The 12,919-nt window shown below is 44.5% G+C and overlaps 1 protein-coding gene across 1 annotated transcript in view; it reads left to right on the top strand.

Moving 5' to 3' along the window:
• LOC106550424 (BOS complex subunit NOMO1) overlaps window positions 1–12,700 on the top strand; it is a 41,810-nt gene extending 29,110 nt beyond the window's left edge. The window contains exons 22-31 of the mRNA XM_087729340.1: window positions 2,019–2,145; window positions 3,045–3,158; window positions 4,505–4,632; window positions 5,818–5,959; window positions 6,295–6,378; window positions 7,496–7,606; window positions 8,188–8,289; window positions 9,161–9,280; window positions 10,504–10,596; window positions 12,288–12,700. Coding sequence (XP_087585466.1) covers window positions 2,019–2,145; window positions 3,045–3,158; window positions 4,505–4,632; window positions 5,818–5,959; window positions 6,295–6,378; window positions 7,496–7,606; window positions 8,188–8,289; window positions 9,161–9,280; window positions 10,504–10,596; window positions 12,288–12,419 — 1,153 coding nt within the window. The 3' untranslated portion in view covers window positions 12,420–12,700. The remainder of the gene's footprint in view (window positions 1–2,018; window positions 2,146–3,044; window positions 3,159–4,504; window positions 4,633–5,817; window positions 5,960–6,294; window positions 6,379–7,495; window positions 7,607–8,187; window positions 8,290–9,160; window positions 9,281–10,503; window positions 10,597–12,287) is intronic.
• Window positions 12,701–12,919: the final 219 nt, after the last annotated feature.

The following is a 12,919-nucleotide window of genomic DNA, read 5'->3' as shown; positions in this document are numbered from 1 at the left end:
GATTATGCAGAGATGGATAGATTGACATTGAAAATAAAAGATAAAAGGAGATACAGAGTATTATTTAACATGGAATTGGTTTTTATCAATGGTTAGTGATAAGAGGTAGAAATTAGGTGAAGAAAGAACATTGTTATGTGTAAGTAAAATATGAATGTTGTTTATGGCTATAAGTATTCTAATATAATTAATAGGATCATAGATAAGCTAATGTAATTATAAATATGGTTAGAATCATTATGTGTATTATTCTTATTATTACTATCAGTATATCTTACTTTTTTTTTCCTTCTGTAAAATGAAATGCCCAGACAATATACTGTATTCTGTATATGTGTGTGTGTGTGTGTATGTATGTATGTATGTATGTATGTATGTATGTATGTATGTATGTTCTGTCCCCCCTTCACGGCTTGAGAACAAACGCAGGCAATTAAACTTAAAAGGAACTTTTCTTTATCAGTTCACAGTTCAAACTGGCTTCGAGCCCCCAAAATAACATAAATACAAGTCTTTGACCAGATAACGTAATGAAAACAAATCTTTCTTACAGCAACTCAATTTGAAGAAAACGAAAGCAAAACACTTCTTCCAAAAGTCTCTATGAATCAGGGTTACAGACATACAGAGCACTTATCCAAGTGAATCTTACATTAAGCAATGCACTTCTCCAGTGTAGCCTTGAATCAGGGTTACAAGAAACAGAAACCACTTATCCAAGTGTAACAAGCAATGTTGTACGAACCAAGAAACCCACGAAGGAACAACGTTGACTCCAGCGACTAGGGCGTGGCAGCATCCGTCCTTTTATCTCCAAACTTCCTCCCACAAGCCCCAGTTGCATACTGAATCTTATATCTCGAAAAAACTCGCAGCAGAACTGCTGAGTCACAATGTGTGTGTTCCAGCATAACTCTGGAATGCCTCGAGCAATTTCAAACAAACTTGGTACATAGGTGACTTATTCTCTGGAGACAAATACTGTGGGGGGTAAGACACCCCAACACCCCTCAGGGGTATGTGTTCTGTTAAGATGCAGCCTGTTGTGCCATACTGCCGTACTGGCTTCTACTGTACAGCACATTGGAGTCGCCATGGTAACAGCTTCAGTCTTCCACAAGGGGGCTCCCTCTGTTAAGGGGGAAAATCCAACATTAGAAATTACATTTGGTCCGGATATTTTCCCTCTATAAATAAATACTCGGGCAATGCCAGGTTATCGGCTAGTATATGAATAAAAAACCTTGACTTAAAAGAAAAAAAAACAGGTCAAGCTAACAAGGGAAGCCCAATCTGCAGGATGCAGGCAGCAAGCAAAACCAGGTCCCCTCCAGTCCACGGAAAACCTATGTCAGCGTTCCTAGTATCATGTAGAATTAAATCAGAGTCCAAGGCAAAACGATCCTTAAAATTCCAATTTAATAAATCAGACATCTTGGCATTGTGCTATGAAATCCCAATACTGGAAATGACCTCACAGTTCCACCCAGTTAAAAGTTCATGATCTTGTCCCCACACCCACAATCCATCACATGGTCCAATCTTCTTCTTCCACGCTGGCATCCACACCCAGCTGCTTCCGGTCAGGTGTGAAAGTGCGGAGACAAAAGATGACCTTGGCTTCTAGAAAAGAATGATAACAATACATTCCACAGTCCTACTCCTGTCTATTCCCCCCTCCCATCAACTATGCTAATGAAACAGCATATTGAAATAAGAGAAAGTGTGGCAGGCCAAAATTCTAAAAGGAATAAAATTGCAGGCCTGACGACCTATTTCCATGGAACAGGTACCTGATGCCCAAAAGATTTGGGAGGGGGGGGGGGAACCGCTGCTTTCGATGAGTTGGCTTTTACAGATCATGAAGATTGATCTCATCTGGAAGACTTTGGGGGGGATGAGACTGTGTAGCCTGCCTCAATGATGGATTTTTGGATAGCCGGTTCCTCCCTCATCAATTGAGATTCTCTGCTTTGTCTTCCTCCTCCCCAACCCTCCTCCCCCCCCACCCCGAAAAGCGTGGGACCGCTTCACAGCGATCTGGAATACACCGTGACTGCTCAGAAAGAAGGGTTCATTTTGAGTGGCGTGGAGGAGACCGTTGGAGATTTCAAAGCTTTTGCTCTTGCTGGGGTCACTTTTGAGGTAAGCCTTCTCCAGATGATCTGGGGAAACCTTGCTTACTCCCCCCCCCCCCCCCCTTTGCTTCTTTAGACTATTTGGGTTGTGTCTTCAGAGAATAGAATAAAGAATAGAATAGAATAACAGAACAGAATATAGAATAGAATTTAGAATAGAATAAAGAATAGAATAACAGAATAGAATAGAATAATGGAGTGAAGAATAGAATAGAAATAGAAATTAAGAATAGAATGGAAATTAAGAATACAATAGAATAATGGAATGAAGAATAGAATAGAAATAGAAATTAAGAATAGAATGGAAATTAAGAATAGAATAGAATAATGGACTGTAGAATAGAAATGGAAATTAAGAATAGAATGGAAATTAAGAATAGAATAGAATAGAAAATATGGAATAGAATAGAATAAAAATTCAGAATAGAATTAGAATAGAATAGAATTCTTTATTGGTCAAGTGTGATTGGACACACAAGGAATCTGTCTTTGGTGCAGATGCTCTCAGTGTACATTAAAATACAAGATACATTCGTCAGGAATCGTAAGGTACAAGATTTAATGATAGTCAGAGGGTACAAATAAGCAATCAGGAAGCAATCAATGTCAATATAAATCGTAAGAATACAAGCAACAAATCTCCCTAGACATGTCTTCCTTGGCTTTTCTTTGCCAGAAATTGAGAAGTTAGGTCCTATTTGAAGACCTTCAAATAAGAGACCACCATACTACAGAGTAGAAGGAAATCTGTTGGGTGAACCCTTGTTCAGCTTCAAGAGACATGAAGTCACCGATGTTCTTCCCTCTTCCTTCAAAAAAAAGTCAGATTAATCCTTTAATCTGGACCACTGAGGCTGTGCTGAACCAGCTTCGATAGCACATTGCTTACATTTTTCGTTTGGACAGATTAAATCTGAAGATGGCCATCCCCTTGCAGGAGTTCTCCTTTCGCTCAGTGGCGGTACCTTTCGCTCCAACCTCCTGACTCAGGACAACGGCATGCTGACGTTCGCCAACTTGGTAACGGCTTTTATATTTACAGTTTCGGCCAGGCCACCAAAGGGAGGGAAAAAATCCACCCACTTGCTTCTCATTCCGAAAGGTTGCCCCGCAGCGGTCACCGCCTCCAGCCAGTTAGAATTTTGGCATAGGGGATGGTGAGAGCTATGGTCCAATTCTTTACATTCTATATAATTGAAATTGAAAACCCGATATTGCATTAATATTGCGCTGTACGGTAGAATTCGATATAGTTACTGCTAAAACAGAATAGTAGCTGTTTTTTTGAAAAGTTTTTTATTGTTTTAATTAAACAAAAAACACAAAAAAATAGAATCATCCTTCATTACATCTTGTAGAAAGCGTGTCGATTGGTTAAAAATACATTTCGTGCGTTTCTTCCACAATCATTCATATTGAATTGTACATTTTAAATCAAAAGTCTTTATATATTTTACTATCAATGTGCCACAATTCTCATTTAACTACAGTTATTTAAACGTGCTTTTCATCTGAAATCATTTGTATTTAAAGACACAACCACCTACTGGCATTCATTCGCAATTTCGATAAACCTCCAATAATATTACGCCTTTATGACATATTTTGAAACAAATTCAATTAATAAGATATCTAAGCATTCCCCCCCCCCCCAAACTGACTAGAATAGTAGCTGTTTTTCAGCCTATTTATCCTTGTTTTTATTATCCTGTACCGTCTGCCAGGTGGTAATAGTTTAAAAAAAAGGGGGGTGCCCAGGATGAGATGGATTTTTAAGAATCTTTTGAACTTTCTTAAGGCAGAGGGAGCTGTAAAGCTTTTCCAAAGAGGGGAGAGGGCAAGCCATGATTCTCTTGGCACCTTAACCTTATCCTTAACCCTCTGGAGCAGCTATCCTATCTGCCACTGTGCAATTGGCAAACCAGACACAGGTGCAGTAAGTTAAAATACTCTCTACCGTGCAGCAATAGGAGGTCACCAGCAGTTTTTCCTTCAGTTGTTTCTTGAGAAGTCTCAGATAGTATCATCTCTGTTGGGCCCTTTTGACCAGTGCTGTAATGTGAGCCCCCCATGTCATGCCCTCTTTTATGCTAACACCCAGAAACTTAAAACTGGAAACTTGCTCCACTCGGTCTCCATTGATAAGCAAGGAGCTATTCCTTCTGTAGTCCGCTGTAAGCTTCTAGATCTTATTGGTGTTAAGGACAGTCATTTCAACAAAGGGACTCCTTGACTTAACAACTACAATTGGAATCAAAATTTTCATTGAATTGTAGCCCCCTCCCCTTTTTGTTGGCTCGAGAGTGTGTAAATAGGTTAGGGAGGGGAGGGGGAATAATAGTCAACCAATGGTTCTCCTTTCGCAGAGTCCTGGTCAGTACTACTTCAAGCCAATGATGAAAGAGTTTCGCTTCGAACCCTCATCTCAGATGATCGAAGTTCAGGAGGGACAGAATCTGAAAATCGCCATTGTTGGTTACCGTACGGCTTACAGGTCAGTGAATGGGAACTTTTGCTAGTTCAGGGCTCAGGGATGGGAAATTGGGGCTGAATTTGGTGGAATTAGCTGAACCGGAGAGCAGGAATGTAGAGAATGCGAATAAGTCCTCTTTTAAGGGCTAGGAGGATGGTAGAGATGAGAGGCCCAAGCCTTCTGAGATGATGGCGTTGAAAGAGAAGGCGAAGGAGCTGAGATCCGCCTGTATATACATTCTGAACTATCACCCAGCTGGCTTTGTGTTTAAGGTGGGAATAGAACTTTACCTGTGATTGGCTCCCAGTCACTTGGTTTTTATGCCTAAGGTGGGACTAGAACTCATCATCTTCTGGTGATTGGCTCATAGTGGCCAGGTTTTCATGCCAAAGGCGGCCCTAGAACTCACTGTCTCCTGGTGATTGGCCCAGAGTCAGCTGTTTTTCATGTATAAGGTGGGATTAGAACTCACCATGTCCTGGTGATTGGCCCAAAGTCACCCGGCTGTTTTTTTTTTCAAGCCTAAGGCTGAACTGGAACTCACCATCTCCTGGTTTCTAGGCCAGCACCTTAACCACTGCATCACATTTTAATTCAAGGGTGTTACTTGAGCCTTACCTTCTGTTGTGGCCCGCCAGCAGCCAGCAGAGCTGGCAGGAGATTCGGACAGTGAGGAGGTTGGGGAGGAACCTGGGCCAGTCCTGGAGTCTGGGGAAGGCTCTGACGAGGACTCTGTGTTGGAGGGGGCAAGAGCCCTATGCCAGTTATCAGCTACCTTCAGAGGCAGACATCAGTGAGGCAGACAAACAGCTGGAGCCTGTTCCCAGTGTGCTCATGCGCAGAGTTGCCAGACGAAGGGAACAGCTAAAGAACAGGGGTCGACTTGGGAGTCAGGCACAAGTGGACGATGAATTCCCAGGGGAAATAAAACAGGAGCAAAAAGGGAGTGGAGTTTGCAGGAGACCATTAGTTCGCTTAATTGGTTGGTGACTCTCCGAGACTCCTTGCCAAGTTCTGCAGATATCGGCCTGGCAGCTCTCCAAGCCAGAGAAGATCTGTGACCGTAAATCCTCCCTTGAAAGTCTTTGCTGGATGTGAATGAGCAGAATTCACAGTCAATTAATAAAGGGTTTTTTTGTTGGGACAAGGAGTTTGCTTCATGTTCTTGGGAAGCCTCAGTTACAACACCTTCCTCCTCTTCTCCAGCTGCTACGGCACCGTTTCTTCTCTGAACGGGGAACCTGAGCAAGGGGTTGCGGTGGAAGCGGTAGGACAGGGGGAGTGTGCCATCTACGGAGAAGACACCATCACAGATGAAGAGGGGAGATTCCGGCTACGGGGTCTGCTGGTGAGTCGCTTAAAAACAGCAGAATTGGTGCAAGCTCCTCTTGGGTTTGAGTTAAGCCACTGGCAGTTTTTAAGGGGGTGGTTGTAACTCCAAAGCCCTGAATTTACTCATTGTACTAAGCCATAATATGCTGGACGAACCCCCTTCTTTTAATTAGAAAATGCGGATTTGTGGATTAGCATCAGGTGAATCCAGCTGCTTAACGTCTTCTTTAACAAGTTGTGATTCAGTTAAGTCACGGCTGGGGCGAAAGCCGTTGCGTAGGTCATAATGACAATGGTTGACCTTGGGATTGTTAATCTTGTGTTGTTTTTCTTAATTTTATACCTGAAAAGCCATCCTGCCTGTATCACATTCAACTGAAAGCCGAAGGCAACGATCACATTGAAAGAGCTCTCCCACACCATTCGGCTATTCAGGTATTCTGTTCTTTTTATAAATTGGATGGATGGATGGATGGATGGATGGATGGATGGATGGATGGATGGGCGGATGGGCGGATGGGCGGATGGGCAGGTGGGTGAGTGACTGAGTGAGTGAGAGGTGTTCTGTTAAACTAGATGTTCTGACTGAAGCTTCCTAAGAGCATGGAGCAAACTCCTTGTCCCGATAAAAAGCCCTTTGATTAATTGACTGTGAATTCTGCTCATTCACATCCAGCAAAGTCTTTCGAGGGAGGATTTACAGTCACAGACCTTATCTGGCTTGGAGAGTGCCAGGCCGATATCTGCAGAACTTGGCAAGGAGTCTCGGAGAGTCACCAACAAATTAAGCGAACGAATTGTCTCCTGCAAACTCCACTCCCCTTTTGCTCCTCTTTTATTTCCTCTGGGAGGAGCCATTCATTGTCCACCTGTGGCCTTACTCATACGTTAACCCCTGTTCTTTAGCTGTTCCCTTCATCTGGCAACTCTGCGCATGCGCACACTGGGAACAGGCTCCAGCTGTTCATCTGCCTCACTGATGTCTGACTCTGAAGGCAGCTGATAACTGGCATAGGGCTCTGGCCCCTTCTCTGCCTCCGACACAGAGCCCTCATCAGAGCCTTCCCCAAAATCCAGGACTGGCCCATGTTCCTCCCCCATCTCCTCACTGTCCGAATCCGCTGCCAGCTCTGCTGGCGGGCCACAACCCTGACAGGCTACCAATAACCAGAATTTTCCGTACGGGAAATTGGTTCCAAAATAAGAACTCTCCTTGGGGGAGGTCGGAGAGGGAAGCTATGGAGAAGCTAACCCAGTTTTGTTTTAAATGAGGTGATTATCTTCAGTTGAGCCTTGCGTGCGCTCTGCAAGTTTCAATTTTGAAAATAAAACCTTTGGGGACTCCTGAGCTCTGAAGTTTCTTCCTCAAGAGTATTGCACACTTCACTTTCTTCCCCATCACAAGCCACCAAGGAGTTGAAATGTTTTTATTTTTTTCCAATTGCAAACCGGAAGAGGTGGCGCGACCTGACCGGCATTCCTGTTTCTCGTGAGCCTTCCCCCTTCTCGATCCGTAATCCTTTCCCCCCCCCCCCCATCTTCCCAATTGTAGGTCGGCAGCGATGACGTCGACAATGTGAACATCGTGGCTTTTCGCCAAATCAACCAATTTGATCTGAGCGGAAATGTGATCACCACTTCCGAGTACCTCCCTACCTTGTGGGTGAGTTAAGGACGAGTAGGAATTATCCAGTGTTTTTTTTTTCCAGGGTGCAGAAAGGTGTGTCTGTTGGCGGGGGGGTGGGGGGTGGGGAGATGACCGGCACTAAACTGGGAATAAAAATACTCAGCTATTTGCTGCTTCCGGAACAGGAGCGATCACTGAACCTCCAAATTGCTACTAGACATTGGAGTAAACAATTTGAGGTTTCTTAAGGAATTACTGATAGCCACAGCTAGCAGGTGTCTCAGTGGCTAAGATGCTGAGCTTGTCGATCAGAAAGTTCGGCGGTTCGAATCCCTAGCGCCGCGTAATGGAGTGAGCTCCCGTGACTTGTCTCAGCTTCTGCCAACCTAGCAGTTTGAAAGCACGTAAAAAAAATGCAACTAGAAAAATAAGGGACCACCTTTGGTGGGAAGGGAACAGCGTTCTGTGCGCCTTCGGTGTTGAGTCATGCCGGCCACATGACCACGGAGACGTCTTCGGACAGCGAGGGGAACCTTTACCCTTACCTTTATCTCTTATTTAACAATAACTGTGTGTGTGTGTGTGTGTGTGTGCGTGTGTGTGTGTTTTCTCCCCAGGTGAAACTTTACAAAAGCGAAAACTTGGACAATCCGGTTCACACCGTCTCACTCGGCCAGTCGTTATTCTTCCATTTTCCACCTCTGCTCCGGGATGGAGAGGTAATAATCTTCATACATCCCGCCTTAGGCATGAAAGCCAGCGGGGTGACTTTGGAATAAACACCAGGAGACTGAGAGTTCTAGTCCTGACTTAGGTGTGAAACCGAGTGGGGTGATTTTGGAGTAAACACCAGGAGATACAGAGTTCTAGTCCTGACTTAGGTGTGAAACCGAGAGGGGTGACTTTGGAGTAAACACCAGGAGACTGAGAGTTCTAGTCCTGACTTAGGTATGAAACCGAGAGGGCTGACTTTGGAGTAAACACCAGGAGACTGAGAGTTCTAGTCCTGACTTAGGTATGAAACCGAGAGGGCTGACTTTGGAGTAAACACCAGGAGACTGAGAGTTCTAGTCCTGACTTAGGTATGAAACCGAGAGGGCTGACTTTGGAGTAAACACCAGGAGACTGAGAGTTCTAGTCCTGACTTAGGTGTGAAACCCAGTGAGGTGACTTTGGAGTAAACACCAGGAGACTGAGAGTTCTAGTCCTGACTTAGGTGTGAAACCCAGTGGGGTGACTTTGGAATAAATACTAGGAGACTGAGAATTCTAGTCCTGACTTTGAGCCAATCACTTCCTCTCTCAGCCCAACCCACCTCACAAGACTGTTGTGGGGACAAATAGGAAGGAGAAGGTGTGTTGGATATGTTCCCTGCCCTGTAAAAATTAATAAAGGCAGGATATAAACAAACAAACGGACTGACAGGTTGAAATGATGTAAAATCAACTGGGGTGGGGGAGTAAATGCCTACCTAGAAGAACATCTGGATGTGATTCAGATTCTGGTGCCTTCCTTTCTTTTTTGTTAAGCTGGTTTTATTTTGTTTTTTATTTCTCCTTTCTCCACTCCCCCTCGCTCCTTTCCTGCTAGAATTACATGGTGCTTTTAGATTCCACCTTGTCCAAGTCCCAGTATGACTACACCCTACCTCAAGTCTCATTCACCACCATCGGATACCACAAGCACATCACCTTGGTTTTTAATCCTACGGTAAGGTTCTGCACATTTCTGGAGAGAGAGAGACAGAGAGAGACAGAGAGTGATAAAGAGATACACACAGAGAGAGAGATACAGAGACAGGGAGATATACAGATACAGAGAGAGACAGACAGAGAGACAGAGACAATAGATAGATAGATAGATAGATAGATAGATAGATAGATAGATAGATAGACAGACAGACAGACAGACAGACAGACAGACAGACAGACAGACAGAAACAGAGAGATACACACACAGAGAGACAAAGACAGAGAGAGACGAGATAGATGGTAGATAGATAGATAGATAGATAGATAGATAGATAGATAGATAGATAGATAGATAGATAGATAGATAGATAGATAGATGATAGATGGATAGATAGATAGATGATAGATAGATAGATACTGTAGATTAGAATAGATAGAGATACAAATAGAGATACAGAGAGAGAGAGAGTCAGAGAGAGAGACAGATACAGAGAGGTAGAGATATAGAGGAAGATAGAAATAGCGAGAGAGAGGCAGAGACCAGAGAGAGAGAGAGAGAGAGAGAGAGATACAAAGAGAGAGAGAGACAGAGAGAGATATAGAGATACACACAGAGACACAGACAGAGAGAGACAGGGAGATAGAGAGAGAGATACAAAGAGAGAGATACACACAGAGTGAGACAGAGAAAGATACAGAGAGAGCTACACAGAGAGAGAAAAGTGGGAGTCAGCCCCAGTGGAAAGCCATGGTGGGCTCGCTTTTGTGGCATGCACTGGTGGGCTAGCAGCCATGATTTGTGCCTTGCCGTGGTAGAGGAACTTAGCCAATGGAGATTTATTCACAGCAAACCATGGGATATCCAGGCAAAGAAAGTCGCTATGATATCGTAGGAGAAGGGCAGGCAGAGCTGAGGTGGTGGTGGGGTTAAGCTTGTCATCAGCCTAGAATCATTGCGTTCCCACAAAGGATCCAAGTCTAACCCTCTCTCGAATTCCATTGGCCTTTATCTGGTGCTAATTTAGTATTGAACTTTAGTTGAATAGATTCTTGGATGTGGGCTTGAGCAATACATCTTCCGAATTGCACCTTAACGGATAGTCCTGATTTTTTGCACCTGGGAGATATAATGTCTTCGTTGATTTTATGGGTAACACCACTGTCCTTGGCAAGGGGGGGGGGGTGTTTCTGTGCCTTTAGCTACCAAAAGTATTCTAAGACTACAACTATCTTCCTTTGCAGAGAAAACTGCCAGAGCAGGATATTGCCCAAGGATCCTACATCGCTCTTCCGTTGACTCTGCTGCTTTTGTTAGCTGGCTACAACCACGATAAGGTAATAGAGAGGATGTTTTGTAACTATGATAGTATGGTTTTGGCTGTGCTTCAGGTTGAGTTGCTTCCCTTTCTTGGGGACCCAATGAACATCATTGTTCTGACCCCAGCACCCCAAACATGACAAGCCCTCTGACGTGAACTCCAAATGTTCCTTTATTTGCTGGCAGCTACTGCAAAAAGTTTTATCACGCAGGCTAACAACTCCGTCCCTCCAGGAGATGAATAATTGCCTGCCACACCTATTCATCTCCTCTCCCTGCCTTTTATCCCCAAAGCTAGAGTGGGGGCTTCGCTAGCAGTGGTGGCCCTTCCTTCCCAAGGACCGGCCCATAGATTTCCACTGCTCTCCTCTCCTCTGCCTTCTGCACATGCTCATGTCAGGCACTGGACCCAGCTGTTCCTCCTCTTCCTCATCAGCCACTTCCAGACCTGGGGGCTGTTGAGTCTCTATCTGAGGGCTGACAGATGGCCCATGCTCTGCCTCTGTCTCTCTATCTCTTTCTCTCTGTTTCTTTCTCTCTGTGTCTCTCTGTCTCTGTATCTCCCTCTGTCTCTCTCTCTCTGTGTCTCTCTGTGTGTATATCTCTCTGTGTCTGTATCTGTCTGTCTCTGTCTCTCTCTGTATCTCCCTCTGTCTCTCTGTCCGTGTCTCTCTCTGTCTGTGTCTCTGTGTGTATATCTCTGTCTGTATCTCTCTCTGTCGCTCTCTCTGTCTCTCTGTATCTCCCTCTGTCTCTCTCTGTCTGTCTGTGTCTCTCTCTGTGTGTATATCTCTCTGTATCTGTCTCTGTCTCTCTCTGTCTTTGTCTCGCTGTCTCTCTCTCTCTCTCTGTATCTCCCTCTGTCTCTCTCTGTCTGTCTGTGTCTCTGTGTGTATATCTCTCTCTGTCTGTATCTGTCTCTCTCTCTGTATCTCTCTCTGTATCTCCCTCTGTCTCTGTCTGTCTATCTGTCTCTCTCTGTGTATATCTCTCTGTCTGTATCTCTCTGTCTCTCTCTGTCTCTCTCTATCTGCCTCTCTCTGTCTCTGTCTCTCTTTCTGTCTCTCTGCCTCTCTCTGTCTCTCTCTCTGTGTGTCTGTCTCTCTCTCTCTCTTTCTGTCTCTCTGTCTCTGTCTGTCTGTCTGTCTGTCTCTCTCTCTCTCTCTCAGCTCCTTTCCCTCTTCCCCCTCGGAGCTCTCATGTCTGTTGGTTGAGTGGTTTGACCTCCCAGGAATATATGATTGTCTATTTAGGGTAGTGGGATTACTGAGCTGGGGGAGGGGGTGGCAGATGGATTGAACCATCAATTACACTTTCATGCACTTATGAAAGAGAATATTTGTAAGTTGGAGGTTGAAATGTGGAATGCTTGGTGGTCTCTGAGCTTGGTAGCTTTCTCATGGACCTTTCATGACTCAGCTAGGTAACATCCTCAGTGCTAGAAGAGAGTGGAGTTTGCTCTGTTTCTTATCCCTTCTTGCACTGATGATGTTACCTAATTGGGCCATTGAAACGTCTGCAAGAAAGCAGTCAAGCCGAGAGACCCCCAAGGACTTCACATTCTAATGCGCGCTTCGTGAACCAGAAGGAACTTCTCACTGTTTTGTAATGTGGGTTGATGACTTGTAATCATAGCATCATGTTGGTCTTTGGGGTAGACTTCTCTCTTTCCCTGGACCAAAACGTGGCCTGTTTTCTGTTCCTCCAGTTGATTCCCTTGCTGCTCCAGTTAACCAGCCGTCTCCAAGGGGTGTGTGCTCTGGGGCAGGCGGGGGCCGATACAGGAGGCCTGGAGGATATCAAGAGGCAAGCCAAGAAACAGAAGACGAGACGGACGTGAGAATGGATGTCCCAATCAGTTGTGTTGGTTTCACTTACTCCTCTTTTCGCTTGGCTGCTAAAGTGAGACTCTCCGGGTTACAGCAAAGAAATCCTTTGCACTGGACACCTGGATTCAGAGTTGCCTTGTCACGGGTATGATTTTTTTTACATGGAGTATCTTGAATGTCACAGAAGCCCTTTTAAGAGAAAGCCTCTGTCCTAAAAAGGCAGTGTTGGGGGTTATCAATTACGGTCAGGCTTGAAAGAACGACGAGCAATTAAATTTGTTTTCACCTCCAACTCGGTCTGATTTGAGTCTTAATGCTCAGGCATTCTTGCTGCTACTTGTTCCTGATTTGCTTCATTTCCTATTTATATTTTTTTCTTTCCAGGCTCTAAATCTTTTTCAAGTAGCATCCTGGAATGTACGCACAGGAAGGGAACTTGGCAATTCTCTGGTCAAATTCTGTGCTCATTGCAGAAATCTGGTTCTACAGCATTTTAGCCCACTATGACCAT

Source organism: Thamnophis sirtalis, unplaced genomic scaffold (assembly GCF_051295495.1).
Source record: "Thamnophis sirtalis isolate CommonGarterSnake01/CBP01778 unplaced genomic scaffold, rThaSir2_p1.2 scaffold_14, whole genome shotgun sequence".
In the NCBI taxonomy this organism is placed as follows: Eukaryota; Metazoa; Chordata; class Lepidosauria; order Squamata; family Natricidae; genus Thamnophis; species Thamnophis sirtalis.
The sequence above is the reverse complement of the archived record's forward strand: the minus strand, read 5'-3'. Positions and strand labels throughout refer to the sequence as shown.